Consider the following 12,826-nt stretch of genomic DNA (forward strand, 5'->3'; position numbering starts at 1 on the left):
GGGCTCTCTTTCCAAAACAAATAAAAAGAAAAAATTATATGGACTTATTTTAAACAACATTAAAAGTGACAGAAAAGTGACAGTAATATATAGTAAACTCCCTTCTGCTCTGCACTACTCAGGCACTTTCCCAAGTGGCTATTTCCATTTAAATGTAAATTAGTTATGATTGATTTGTGCTCCATAGCCACCCATGGCTACCAAATCAAAACTGGAGATACAGAACATCGCCATGGTTGGAGCAAATTTTTTGGTTTAAGATTTATTTATTTGGGGCGCCTGGGTGGCTCAGTGGGTGAAGCCTCTGCCTTTGGCCCAGATCATGATCTCAGGGTCCTGGGATCGAGCCCCACATCTGGCTCTCTGCTTAGCGGGGAGCCTGCTTCCTCCTCTCTCTCTGCCTGCCTCTCCGTCTACTTGTGATCTCTCTGTCAAATAAATAAAATCTTAAAAAAAAAAAGATTTATTTATTTTAGAGCACAAGCAGGAGGGACAGAGGGAGAGTCCTAAGCAGTTTCCGCTGAGCACGGAGCCCAAAATGGGGCTCAATCATACAACCCCAAGATCAGAACCTGAGCTGAAACCAGAGTCTGTCACTCAACCAACTGTTACCACCCAGGCACCCCACAGAAAGTCTTAATGAACACCTGCTGTGAACACCTCAGAAAACATCTTTACTGAACTTTTTTTTCCTTGTGAACAAAATAATTCATCATGACTGTACAAGGCAAAATTCTAAAAATATAGAAGTGTTTGGCACAGTGGAAGGTGTGGTCCCATGGTCCCAACTGGTTGAAATGCCTGCTGTTGTCAACACGTTGGAGTGTCCTCTGCCAGACCTTTTTCTGATAGGTTGGATCTTTAGAATCTTGGTTTGCTGTTGGATTTTTTATCAAAGTATCCTATGCATACGTTTTGTGCACAGATCATGTACAAAAATGTATAGCTTTCAAAAAATATCCTGTATTAGCAACACCAAGACTGGATGTAGAGGGTCCGCCCTACCCATCCTTGGGTCCCTCCCCTCAAGGGTGATTGAAGATTGCTCTCCTTACCTCTCCTCCTCTGTTTTTCCTCTCGACCATTCCACCACTAGATCATGGGGGGATTTCAGAAGGTCTTGAAAATCCCAGAAGTTTATGTAAAGTTATGTATTTCTGAACTAAAGGTCTACTGTCAGTTTTCCAGAGGGCTCTGTGAACCAAGAGGCCTTCCAGAAATGAAAAATATTGTTGCCCACAAGCAATCTCCAAGGCCCATTTTGTCATCCTTGTTTTTTGCTTTTTTTTTTTTTTAAGATTTTATTTATTTATTTGACAGAGAGAGATCACAAGTAGACAGAGAGGCAGGCAGAGAGAGAGAGAGGGAAGCAGGCTTCTTGCTGAGCAGAGAGCCTGATGCGGGACTCGATCCCAGAACCCTGAGATCATGACCTGAGCTGAAGGCAGCGGCTTAACCCACTGAGCCACCCAGGCGCCCCTGTTTTTTGCTTTTTGAGTTTTTTTTTTAAGATTTTATTTATTTATTTGACACAGAGAGAGAGATCACAAGTAGGCAGAGAGGCAGGCAGAGAGAGAGGGGGAAGCAGGCTCCCTGCTGAGCAGAGAGCCCCGATGCGGGGCTTGATCCCAGGACCCTGAGATCATGAGCTGAGCTGAAGGCAGAGGCCTAACCCACTGAGCCACCCAGGGACCCCTTTGTCATCCTTGTTAACTTGTTAGTTCAGGCTTAAGATCCAGTTCCTCAGCACCACCCAGTTTCTTGCTTTGCTTTTTGCTGATAGATGTATTTTTATTTTTAATTGTGGTAAAATATTCATGACACCATGTAAGCCATTTCTTAAAGATTTTATTTATTTATTTTTTTAAAGTAATCTCTATATCCAATGTGGGGCTTGAACTCACAACCCCAAGATCAAGAGTCACACGTTACATCGACAGAGCCAGCCAGGTGCCCCCCATCAAAGCCATTTTTTTTTAAAGATTTTATTTATTTATTTGAGAGAGAGAGATCACAAGTAGACAGAGAGAAGGGGGAAAGCAGGCTCCCTGCTGAGCAGAGAGCCCGATGCGGGGCTCGATCCCAGGACCCTGAGATCATGACCTGAGCTGAAAGCAGAGGCTTTAACCCACTGAGCCAACCAGGTGCCCCAAAGCCATTTTTTTTAAAGATTTTATTTATTTGACAGAGAAACAGTGAGAGAGGGAACACAAGCAGGGGGTAATGGGAGAGGGAGAAGCAGGCTTCCTGCCGAGCAGGGAGCCCAATGTGGGGCTCCATCCCAGGACCCCAGGATCATGACCTGAGCTGAAGGCAAACTGTTAACCGACTGAGCCACCCAGGCACCCCCCATTGAAGCCAATTTTTTTAAGTGTCCAGTTCAGTGGTATGAAACACATTCACACATGTGTAACCATCCCCACCACCCACCTCCAGGACTCTTTCCTCTTCCCAAACTAAAACTGGCCACATTAAACACTGACTCTTCACCACCCCACCTGGCAACCCTTGGTCTACTTTTTGTCTCTATGTATTTAACTACTGGAGGGACTTCAAATAAATGCAACCATGCAGTGGTGGTCTTTTTATGACTGGCTTACTTCAACCAGCGTGATGTCCTCAAGGTTCATCCATATCGCATCTGTCAGAATTTTCAAGACTGAGTAACAAACATCCATTTGTATGGATACATCACATCTTTCAACCATCCATCAGTGGGACACTTGGGTTGCTCCACCTTTTTGGCTATTACAGATCACTTTGGGTGTAGAAATAGCTCCAAATCCTTGCTTTCAATTTTGGGGCTATATACCTAGAAGTGACATTGCTGGGTTATTCCATTTTTAATTTTGTGAGCACCCGCCATATTGTTTTACATAGTGGAGGCGCCATTTTACATTTCTACCCACAATGCACAAGGGTTCGTCTAATTCCCTCTCCACTCCCGCCAATATTTTTTTTTTTTTTTAAATAGTCTCCATCCTAACGTTGTGAGGTGGTTCTTGCTTCGATTTTTGGAAGGGAGGTGGATGACCTTTTTTGACAGGAGCATTTATATCTGTCAGGGTACAGTTGTGCAATCCCAAATGGCTTATCTCATGAACACCCCACCCCAGCTGATAAGAGAGCTATCATTAGCCCCTGGTTTAGAAAGGTTTAGAGCTTGCCAAGGTCACAGGTAATATGGAGAACCAGAAACTGAACCCCTGACGTCTTATCTCCTCATTATTTCACTCGGCGTTGGTAGTAATCCACCCCCTTTAGACGTGGAGAATATGAGCTCCGGCCACCAAAGGTCACACAGTTGAGGTAACAGAGCAATCCTAGCCTAAGGGCTCAGCCAACAGGAGGTGAGCGTTGCTCGCTGTAAATGCTGACTCCGGGGACACAACTCCATGCCCACCCACCCATGTTTCTGCCAAAGTGATAGCTATCCCATGAGACAAAGGCCGGGGAGCTTCTTGGCCTAAAAATCTGGAGATGGTCTTCTGGAGTCCTAAACCTGAAATAACGTACAAAATCCAAACGTGTGTGGATGTGGAGTGTAATTTTCCGAGGAAGAGCCTGTGTCCCTGCTTTGATCAAATTTCAAAGAGACCTGTGACCTGGGTTAAGATTAAATCAATCCTTCAGCCCTAAGGGTGTTCCCAGCTCCAGGACTGCTGTAAAAATAAAAAAACAGCCCTTGGGGTCATCACAAAAACTGTCTCTTCAAAGCAAAGTAAGCTCTGGGGGTGCCTGGCCGGCTCAGTAGGTGGAACATGTGACTGTTGATCTCAGGGTCATGGGTTCAAGCCCCACGTTGGGTGTAGAGATGACTTAAATAAATAAAACTTTAAAAAAAACAATAAAGTAAGCTCTGAGGAAGAAGGTAGCCCCAGGCATGGGGCGGGGGACCTGTCAGAGTCCTGATGGGCAATCAAATCACATTTCCTGACCGCTCTGTGGTAGCTTCTCTCCTTCCTCCCTGGTGATGCCTTCTCTGTTCTGCTCACTTCTCCTCTTTGCCTACAGTCAGAGGGTCTCAGTGCTTGGTCCTTACACTCCTCCTCCTTATTCTTTCCCAGGATGATGGCATCTGGTCTCAGGTGCATCTGGACAACGAGCTTTTATTCCCAGCCTAAGTGTCTCTGAAGACTCACAGCCAAGCAAGCACCTTCTCAATAGTTCGATGTGGCCATTCACCAGCTACTAAGAACTTCCCTAAACCTTTCACTTCATGGAGCCCCTCCCCTCCATGCCTGTTCCTCTCCATCTTGCCCACAAGCACCACCACCCATCCAGATGTTTGGGCCAAACACCCAGGAAGCAACTTCTTCCTTTTCCTCATTCTGCATATCCAGCTGGCCCTGAAATTCTCTAGACTCTGGAAGATCTAGAAGCCAGTTCACTCCATAGCTCTCCCCTACACAGTTTGTTCCTCAAACAAACTAAAAATTTCCCCACTTTATTGTCCTTTCTGTCCATAGGCTCTTTCTTTTGCCTGGTGCTGGTTTCCCAACATCATTTTATCACTCAGATCCTGGTTCCTGGTTCCTATGTCCCCTGCCCAGAAAGTCGGTCCCTGCCCCTGACCACATAGCCTCAAGTCACTTCCTTCCCTATCCCCAACTCCAGGGACGCTCTCCTAGACCCTGCTAGGGCCTTCAAAGCACATGTTCCTCACTAAAATGATACTGTTCGTTTGTTTCCTTGTGAGGCCTCGCCACTAGAGCAGTGGCCTTCAGGGTTTTTTGTGGGACCTACAGTAAGACAGAAATTTCACACGTGACCCAGCAATCCAGTTGTTATGGCTGGATTATTCCCAGATGGACTGCCTTTAAACAATGGCATTGATCTTGCTCACAGGTCTGCAGTTTCTTTCTTTCTTTTTTTTTTTTTTTAAGATTTATTTATTTATTTATTTGACAGAGAAATCACAAGTAGGCAGAGAGGCAGGCAGAGAGACGAGAGACGGGGAAGCAGGCTCCCCCCTGAGCAGAGAGCTGATGCAGGCCTCGACCCCAGGACCCTGACCATGACCCGAGCTGAAGGCAAAGGCTTAACCCACTGAGTCACCCAGGCCCCCAGATCTGCAGTTTCAACAGAGCTTGGTGGGGCCAGCTGTCTCTGGTCCTCTTGGTGTCAGCTGGGATGGCTCCAAGGCTGGGGGCTGAAGTCTTTTCAGTGCTCATTCACTCACTTGTCTGATGGTTGACACTAGCTTCTGTTGTGGACTCATCTGGGAGGCTCTTGGGTTCCTTGCAACATGGCAGCTGGGCTCTGAGACAGAGTATCCCCAAACCGAGAGAGGGCAGGAGAGCAAGAGAGAGCACAGGCTAGCACAAGGCAGAAGCTGCACCCTAGTTTCTGACTGAGGCTCGTAATTCAGAATATCCTTTCTGCCACATTTTTATTCTGTTGCACAAAGTCCTGCCGAAATTCGAAAGGAAAACGAGTCTGCCTCTTGACGGGGAGTGGCAAGGTTGGAACTATTTCCGTAGCCATTTTTCGAAAATATAATGTCACACCCAATACACAGTTGCAGATTTTGGAGTTCCCAAAACAATACTTAACTTTCTGTACACAATGCACTGATTTTCTTCCCTCATTGTATTTTGTAGAAAATGCTGGTCGTGGGACGCCTGGGTGGCTCAGTTGGTTAAGCAGCTGCCTTTGGCTCAGGTCATGATCCCGGCATCCTGGGATCGAGTCCCACATCGGGCTCCTTGCTCATCAGGGAGCCTGCTTCTCCCTCTGCCTCTGCCTGCCATTCTGTCTGCCTGTGCTTGCTCTCTCTCCCTCTCTCTCTCTGACAAATAAATAAATAAAATTTAAAAAAAAAAAAATTAAAAAAAAAAAAATGCTGGTCGTGACCTGCTGAATTGATTTCTTTACCACAGTTTGAGAAATTTGGCACGTAAATGGGCAAGTTGTTTCTTCTCTCTACTATAGTCCTTCGCACAGCATGGTGTTGTGGTGTTTTAGTTAGGCTGGCTGCCTCACTTACTCGTGTTCTGTGTAGGTTTTATTTAACACCTTAATACAGTGCTCACGGAATACCCAGCACAGTCCTCACTTAATTCTCACGCCAACCCCTAAGTAGGTACTATTATGACCCCCATTTTACTCAAGAGGAAAAGGAGGCACAAAGGGGTGAAGTCATTTGCACAGGGAACAAAGGTAGTCAGTGGGATTCGAACCACAAATCTGGCTGCAGACTCCATCTTGCTATGCAGCCTGTTATGGAATTGATTATTTATTACGTTGATTGTGAGTTCCCCACGCACACTCTATTGAACGTCAGCTTCATGAGACGCAGTCCTAAGGCTTCGCCCCTAGAACCCCACCCTGGAGGCCGTGGGATGCCAAGAAGACAAACAGCTTCAGGACCTGCCAGACGCTTTCCAGCCTGCGCAGGCGCATCACGCAGGACTCCCGCGGGCACACACACCCCCTCCCTGCGCCGATTAGCCATCGCCGGAGACAAACGGAGGCACCGGCGCAGGCGCACTAGGCCAGACCTGAAGCTACCTCCCGCCCATTCCCTGATGACTGATGGAGGATCAAGCCAATGGAAACGGGACTCTTTGGGAAAGGGGCGGGCCCTGAGGGCAGTTAAACTTGCGCGGGAATGGTCCTGGCGTAGTCATGGCGGCCTTCCGCGACATGGAAGAGGTGAGCCAGGGGTTGCTGAGCCTGCTAGGCGCTAACCGCGCGGAGGCGCAGCAACGGCGGCTGCTGGGACGCCACGAACAAGTGGTGGAGCGCCTGCTGGAGACTCAAGACAACGCCGAGCAACGGCTGCGAGGTCAGGGCTGGGGCCGGGGGCGGCCTGGACCCAGGCCCGCGTTATGGCTGGGGGCGGCAGGTCCTCCTCGAAACCCTCCCTCCTGGGCGGTCCCATCCCTGCCCTGTTCTCCCGTAGACACCGCCCCCTCTGAGCCTTCGTTTCCTCGCCACCCGTGATATGGGCTTCAGGATGGCAGCCACCTCCCTGGGAGTTAGTTGGTGAATATAGGAGTTCGCAGGGTCTGGCCCAACGCTGAGCGTTCCGTGAGCAGGAGCTGGGGCGCTCAGGGTCCGGAGTGGGGCTCAGGAGTCAAAGCGCTGAGTTTAGCTCCCAGCATCCCCACTTCCTGAGGTGGTTCAGCTGTTTTACCGAGCACTTGCTGTGTGCCAGGTAGAGTGCCAGCCCAGGGTGGAAGCAGAGAAGGAAACAGACAAAATCCCTTAGAGGATTGCTAATGCTAGTGGGGGGAGGTCAGAAGATAAACAAGAAAAATGGGTAAGTCGGGAGGTGATGGGCTAAGGAGAAAAACTGGATTGTGTAGGAGGGTGTGGTGATGTTTTGGGGCGGGTCAGCGAAAGCCTTTTGGAAAGAGGATGTTTTAGCAGAAACCCAAGGAGGCTTGGGAGGGAGCCAGGGCCCTGGTGGGATTAAGCAAATCCGTGCCGGGAAAGTGCCTCCTGCTTTACATGGAGAGAACAGTGGATAGATAATACCATTTACGTGGAATTTAAGACACCAGCAAATGTAAGACTCTTAAAGTTAAGGGAAAAAAGCTTTGCTGATAAATATCTTAACATGCTGGAGAGAGAGGATTTGATCGAGCCTCTCCCACAGGTGCGAGGGGCTCACCCAGCCTCTGACCTGGATTTCAGGTAACTCATGAGGCCTGTGGCCCCAGTCCCGTGGCTGCCCTCTCAAGCCTCAGTGTCCTCATCTGTAAAATGGGACCGCTGATAGCACCTATTGTCACTGCTCTCAGTGCCAGGTTTTTATTGCTTTTAAGGCTACAATTTGGGGGGGGAGTATAAAATTGTTGGAAGACTTACCATTTTAGCCATTTTTAAGTGTCAGTTCAGTGGCGTTAAGCACATTGACATCATTGTGCCTCCAACCCCACCGTCCATCTTCAGAATGTTTTCATTGTCTGCAACTGAAACTGTTAAACGCTAACTCCCCATTTCCCCTCCTCCCCACCCCTGGCACCCACCATTCTGCTTCCTGTCTCTACAGATTTTGACTATTCTAGGGACCTCATATAAACTGGAGTCCTGGAATTTTGTGTCTGGCTTATTTTCTTTTTATTGTTATTTTTTATATTTTGTGTCTGGCTTATTTCATTGAGCACAATGGTTTCTTTCTTTTTTTTTTTTTTTTAAGATTTTATTCATTTATTTGGACAGAGAGACAAACTCTCTGTCTCTCTTGTGCTGCACACAAGCAGGGGGAGCAGCAGGCAGAGGCAGAGGGAGGAGCCCACTCCCCACCGAGCAGGGAGCCTGATGCTGGGCTCCATCTCAGGTCCCTGGGATCATGACCTGAGCCGAAGGCAGACACTTAACTGATTGAGGCACTCACTTAGCACAATATTTTGAAGATTCATCCATGTTGTAGTGAGTCAGAATTTCCTTTCCTTGTAGGGCTGAATAATATTCCACTGTATAGTCATACCTCATTTTGTTTGTCCATTAATCCACTGATGGACAGTTGGTAGCTTCCAGCCCCCCGCTGCTGTGATAATGCTGCCATGAACATGGGTGTGCAAATATCTCTTTGGGTCCCTGCTTTCAATTCTTCTTTTTGCATTTTCCCAGAAGTGGAATCGCTAGATCACATGGTAATTTGATATTTAATCTTTTGAGAAACTGTCATCCGGTTTTCCACAGTGGTTTCGTTGCCAGGGTTTTTTTTGTTTTTTGTTTTTTGTTTTTTAATGCCTTTTTACGGTTACATTTCACACGGAGATGCTGTTTGGGTTGAGACCGAAATGACCTAGGAGCTAGGCAGGGGATGGGTTGGGGGAAGAGTGTTCCTGGCAGAGGTGACTGCAAATGCCAAGGTCACAAGGTGAGAGTGAACTTGGAGACCCAGGAAAAAGTGCTGAAGGTGAGATCAGCCACAGCAAGACCCTGCCGGCAGTGAGCCCCCAGCAGGAGTTTGGAGGTTTTAAGTGTGGTGGATGCCCAGTCAGAGTCTTCTCCTTCTCTCCTCCACCTCTCTCGTTCCTTTCTCCTCTCTCCTCCCCACTCCATTCACTCCCCCTCCATTGATGGTTTGGGGAGAAGATGGCATCACCCATACTGCCTAGGTTTTAGCAGAACAGATGGAGTTGGGGCTGGGGAGACAGGAGTCAGTGGACCAGGAAGCTGAGATTCAGTTCAGATCCGGGCTTCAGAGCTAAGTGCCTGTGGACAAGTCACTGAACATCTTTGGGGCTTCTTGTCCACCTCTCCACCGGGGCAGGGCTAAAGCCACATCCCTCAGAGGCTTGTGAGGGAGGAGGACCCTCCCAGGGAGGAATCCAAGGAGACTCAGGTTGTCTGTGGGGAGGGTGAGGGGAGAAGGGGCAGGAAGGCTGCAGAAGAGAACCAGACCCTCAGCTATCCTAACAGGAAGTCAGCAGGCACAGTTTAAAACAGACAAATCAAGAAATAGCAGCATAAGCAGATTATTTAGAAATGTGAAGGTCAATGCCAGAGAAAACAGTGATGAGTTGAAAGTGGCTGCTTCAGAGGGGTGGAGAGGCTGGCGGGGGCGGGGGGTGCCCATGTGTGTTTAAATTTTCACAGCCATATACATATAATATTTTGATGAAAAATTAACTTAATGTAAGTTTGTAAACACTTAAACGCCAGCCCTTTGGGAAGCATTTCCATCTGTGCCTTCTTTAAGTTGGCGGGTTTCTCCAGCTGTCTGGGAAGGAACATGGTAACCTTGTTAGGGTGTTTTTGATCTTTCTGGATGTTTTGTTCAAAGCGTGTTTATTCTGAGTAGGTGCTGGTGATCTACGGTAACTGTAAGATGCAATCCCTGATTCGAGGAGGAAAGAGGAGGAATGAATCATTTGGAGCTGGGGTGCTATCAGGGAAGCATGGCCGCACCCTAGGAGGGAGAGGAGAGTGTCCAGCTGCCCAAGTTGTGCACTGCCCAGGAGGTCTTGAAGGCTGGGTTCAGGAGTGCACAATGGGCAGGAGCACAGCAGCGTGCCACAGAGGACAGGCAGGTGAAGGCCCGGCCCTGTAAAAAAAACGGGGCTTGTTTGCAGAATGATGAGGTGTCTTTGCGGCCAGAGCTGTGAGGAGAGCACACGGTGGGGTGAAAAGCAGCTGTCGGTGAAGTTCAAGATAATCAGAGGGATCCAGGCCTTATCTTTTAGACACTAGGGGGCCATGGGTGGTCTTTGAGCAGGGGTGGGACTTCTTGTTTGGTCTCTAAGGCAGCCACCCAAGAGGCAGAGAGCAGAAGGGATTGGCGACCGGAGAGACCAAAGCAGGGAGCGAGGGGGAGGCTGTTGGGTTGGTTCTGGAGGAACCCGTGAGGGGGTTCCCGCTGGCCAGGAGGAGGGGACTGGCCAGCCCAGGCCTGGATCGCTAATTGGATGTGGAAAGCAAGGGCCAAGTTTCTTGCTTGGGCAACAGAATTGAACGTGACATTATAAATTAAGACTAGGTGTGCAAGGAAAGGCTGGAGTGGTTGATTTCTTGTTTTCTTTACCCATTTGTTCATATTTTTGGGCGGATTCAAATGTGTTTTGGTGACATGGAAGTATTTTTGCGAGGTCCAGTGGAACGGAGTGGTGGGCTTTTGGAAATAGGACCGGCAGTTTGGGGAGCTGTAGGCGAGGAAGTAAGGAGTGGCTAAGGTCTTGGGCACAGGTAGACCCAGGAAAAACCACGCCGAAGGGCCTCAGTCTTCTCTCCGCCACGCCCAGAGATCCTGGCCATGGAGGAAGAAGTTGCCCAGAGCCTCCTTGATGCCAAAGAGCGGGCGCACCGGGGCGGCGTCGAGTTGCAGCAGCTCCAAGAGGAGCTTCAGAAGGCGGGCGAGGAGGACACCCGCGTGAAGGCCAGCCTCCGATATCCTTCCTGCTGCATGGGGCGGCCGGGCCTCGGGCTCACCGCGGGGACACCAGCTCATTCCCACCGGCTGCCGGGCTTTGAGCCAGGGACCCTGGGCCTCCCCGCGGCTGGGGTTAGCACGGGCAGCGCCCCCTCCAGAGCGAGGTGACCTTAACTGCTTGCTTTACTCAGCTTACCCAAGAGCTGGAGGAGCTCAAGGAGATCGAGGCCAGTCTGGAGAGACAGGAAAGGGAAGTTGACGAAGACACGACAGTCACCATCCCTTCGGCTGTGTAGGTCCCTCCAGCACGCAGGGCGGCGGGTGTGATCCCACAGCTCTGAGTTGGAGTCCATGCCTGGGTGACTTTCTTTTCTCTCTCCTCTTTTGTGTGTGTGTGTGTGTGTGTGTTCTCATACAGGTACGTGGCTCAACTTTATCACCGAATCAGTAAAATCGAGTGGGACTATGAGAGTGAGGCGGGCATGGTCAAAGGCAGTATCCTTTGCGGAGAAAGCGGAGCCTGGTGCGCCACTGGTGGCGATGGGGGGTGTAGAGCCGCTGTGAACCACAGTCCAGCAGGTCCCCCCAAACCCCCAGAGGACCCCACAGCCCCCCTTCTGGGTACAGATAGAAAAATACGGAAAGCAGAGTATTGAAGAGATAGTTGTACACCTGTGTGCATGACAGTGGTGGTCCCCATGGCCAAAAGGTGGGAGCGACCCAGTGATGGTGTGGCAGATTGCTGGGTAAGCACACGCTGGTGTACCCATCTTGAGGTATGTAAGGGAGAAGTTTCTGGCACATACTAGAACATGGATGTACCTGGAGGACATGGTAAGTGAAACCAGCTGGACACAACAAGTAAACGGGTGTCTTGTTCCACAGACAGGAAGGGTCCGTAGGGGAGTCAAAGCCACAGAGACAGGAAGTAGATGGCAGGCACCCGGGGGAGGGGAAGGGGAGTCTGTGGTCCATGGGGAAGATGGAGAGTTCTGGTGACCAATGGTGGGGATGGCTGTACAACCCCGTGCCTGTACTTAATGCCACTGAGCTCTACACTTAAAAACTCGCTAAAATGGTAGATTTTATATGTATTTCAGCACAATTCTTTGTAAAGAGTATGCTATCAGAATTCAACTTTTTGTTCACAGAAATCTCGTTCAGTCTCTAAATACCGTCTTACAGTTTCTTCAGAGGGAGTATCCTTTGCTCCTGGGGTCCCGGGGGTGCCGTGTGTGTCATGCTTCCTTACATCTGCGCCCTCAGTCCATCACGGCCCCAGCGTCGCCCAGCCTCTCCACCTGGACAGCACCCAGCTCTCCAAGAAGTTCATCAGCGACTATCTCTGGAGCCTGGTGGACACAGACTGGTAGCCGGGGGCCTCAGGGACGCTTCCACCCATGGCCCGACGCAAGCGTGCTGGGTGGTCAGTCCCTCAAGGGTGAGAGGAACTGGACATTAAATGTTTGTACACAAATAGTCTGGGTTTTTTTGGGTTTTTTGTTTGTCTTTTGGGGTTTTTTTTTTACTGGATTTCATTTGGCCTTTGGCCTCAGTGCTGGCACAGCCTTGGCTAGGGAACTTCGGAGAACTGCCCTAGAGACTAGACCTGCAGCTTCACATCGTGGCCACACTGTGCAAATGGCACCATAGTGTACGATGACCTGTCCTATGTCTTTGTCATCTGTGTTTCAAGATGGGCCCTTTTGTAGTGACTCGGGGCATAGTCTTGAGTGCCACCATGTGCCCAGAACCGGAACATGGAGGTGCTGGCTGGAGCCCTGGCAGCCCTGTTGCCACACGTAAGGAGGTATACAAGCCTCTAGGGTTGACGGGAGCCTGGTTGCCCGATGACCGTGGAGCTGGGTATCAGCAGCACTGGACTTTTGTTTTAAGATTTTATTTATTTGAGTGAGCAAAAGAGAGTGTGAGCAGGGGGAGAGGGGCATGTACACTCCGGGCAGAGTGTGGAGCCTGATGCAGAGCTCAGCTCCATGA

The 12,826-nt window shown here is 49.5% G+C and overlaps 1 protein-coding gene across 2 annotated transcripts; it reads left to right on the plus strand.

Moving 5' to 3' along the window:
- The first annotated feature begins 6,602 nt into the window (after positions 1-6,602).
- Positions 6,603-12,305, plus strand: SPC24 (SPC24 component of NDC80 kinetochore complex). 2 transcript variants are annotated; one of them, XM_047702124.1, is made up of 5 exons: positions 6,603-6,790; positions 10,701-10,845; positions 11,025-11,120; positions 11,247-11,323; positions 12,095-12,305. In XM_047702124.1, the coding sequence occupies exons 1-5, from the start codon at positions 6,631-6,633 to the stop codon at positions 12,199-12,201; spliced, it is 585 nt and encodes a 194-aa protein (XP_047558080.1). In that variant the 5' UTR covers positions 6,603-6,630; the 3' UTR covers positions 12,202-12,305. The 2 variants fall into 2 exon arrangements, with proteins under 2 accessions (XP_047558080.1, XP_047558073.1); XM_047702117.1 differs by having other exon boundaries at positions 6,606-6,790; positions 11,016-11,120.
- Positions 12,306-12,826: the final 521 nt, after the last annotated feature.

Source organism: Lutra lutra, chromosome 1, assembly GCF_902655055.1.
Source record: "Lutra lutra chromosome 1, mLutLut1.2, whole genome shotgun sequence".
Classification (NCBI taxonomy): Eukaryota; Metazoa; Chordata; class Mammalia; order Carnivora; family Mustelidae; genus Lutra; species Lutra lutra.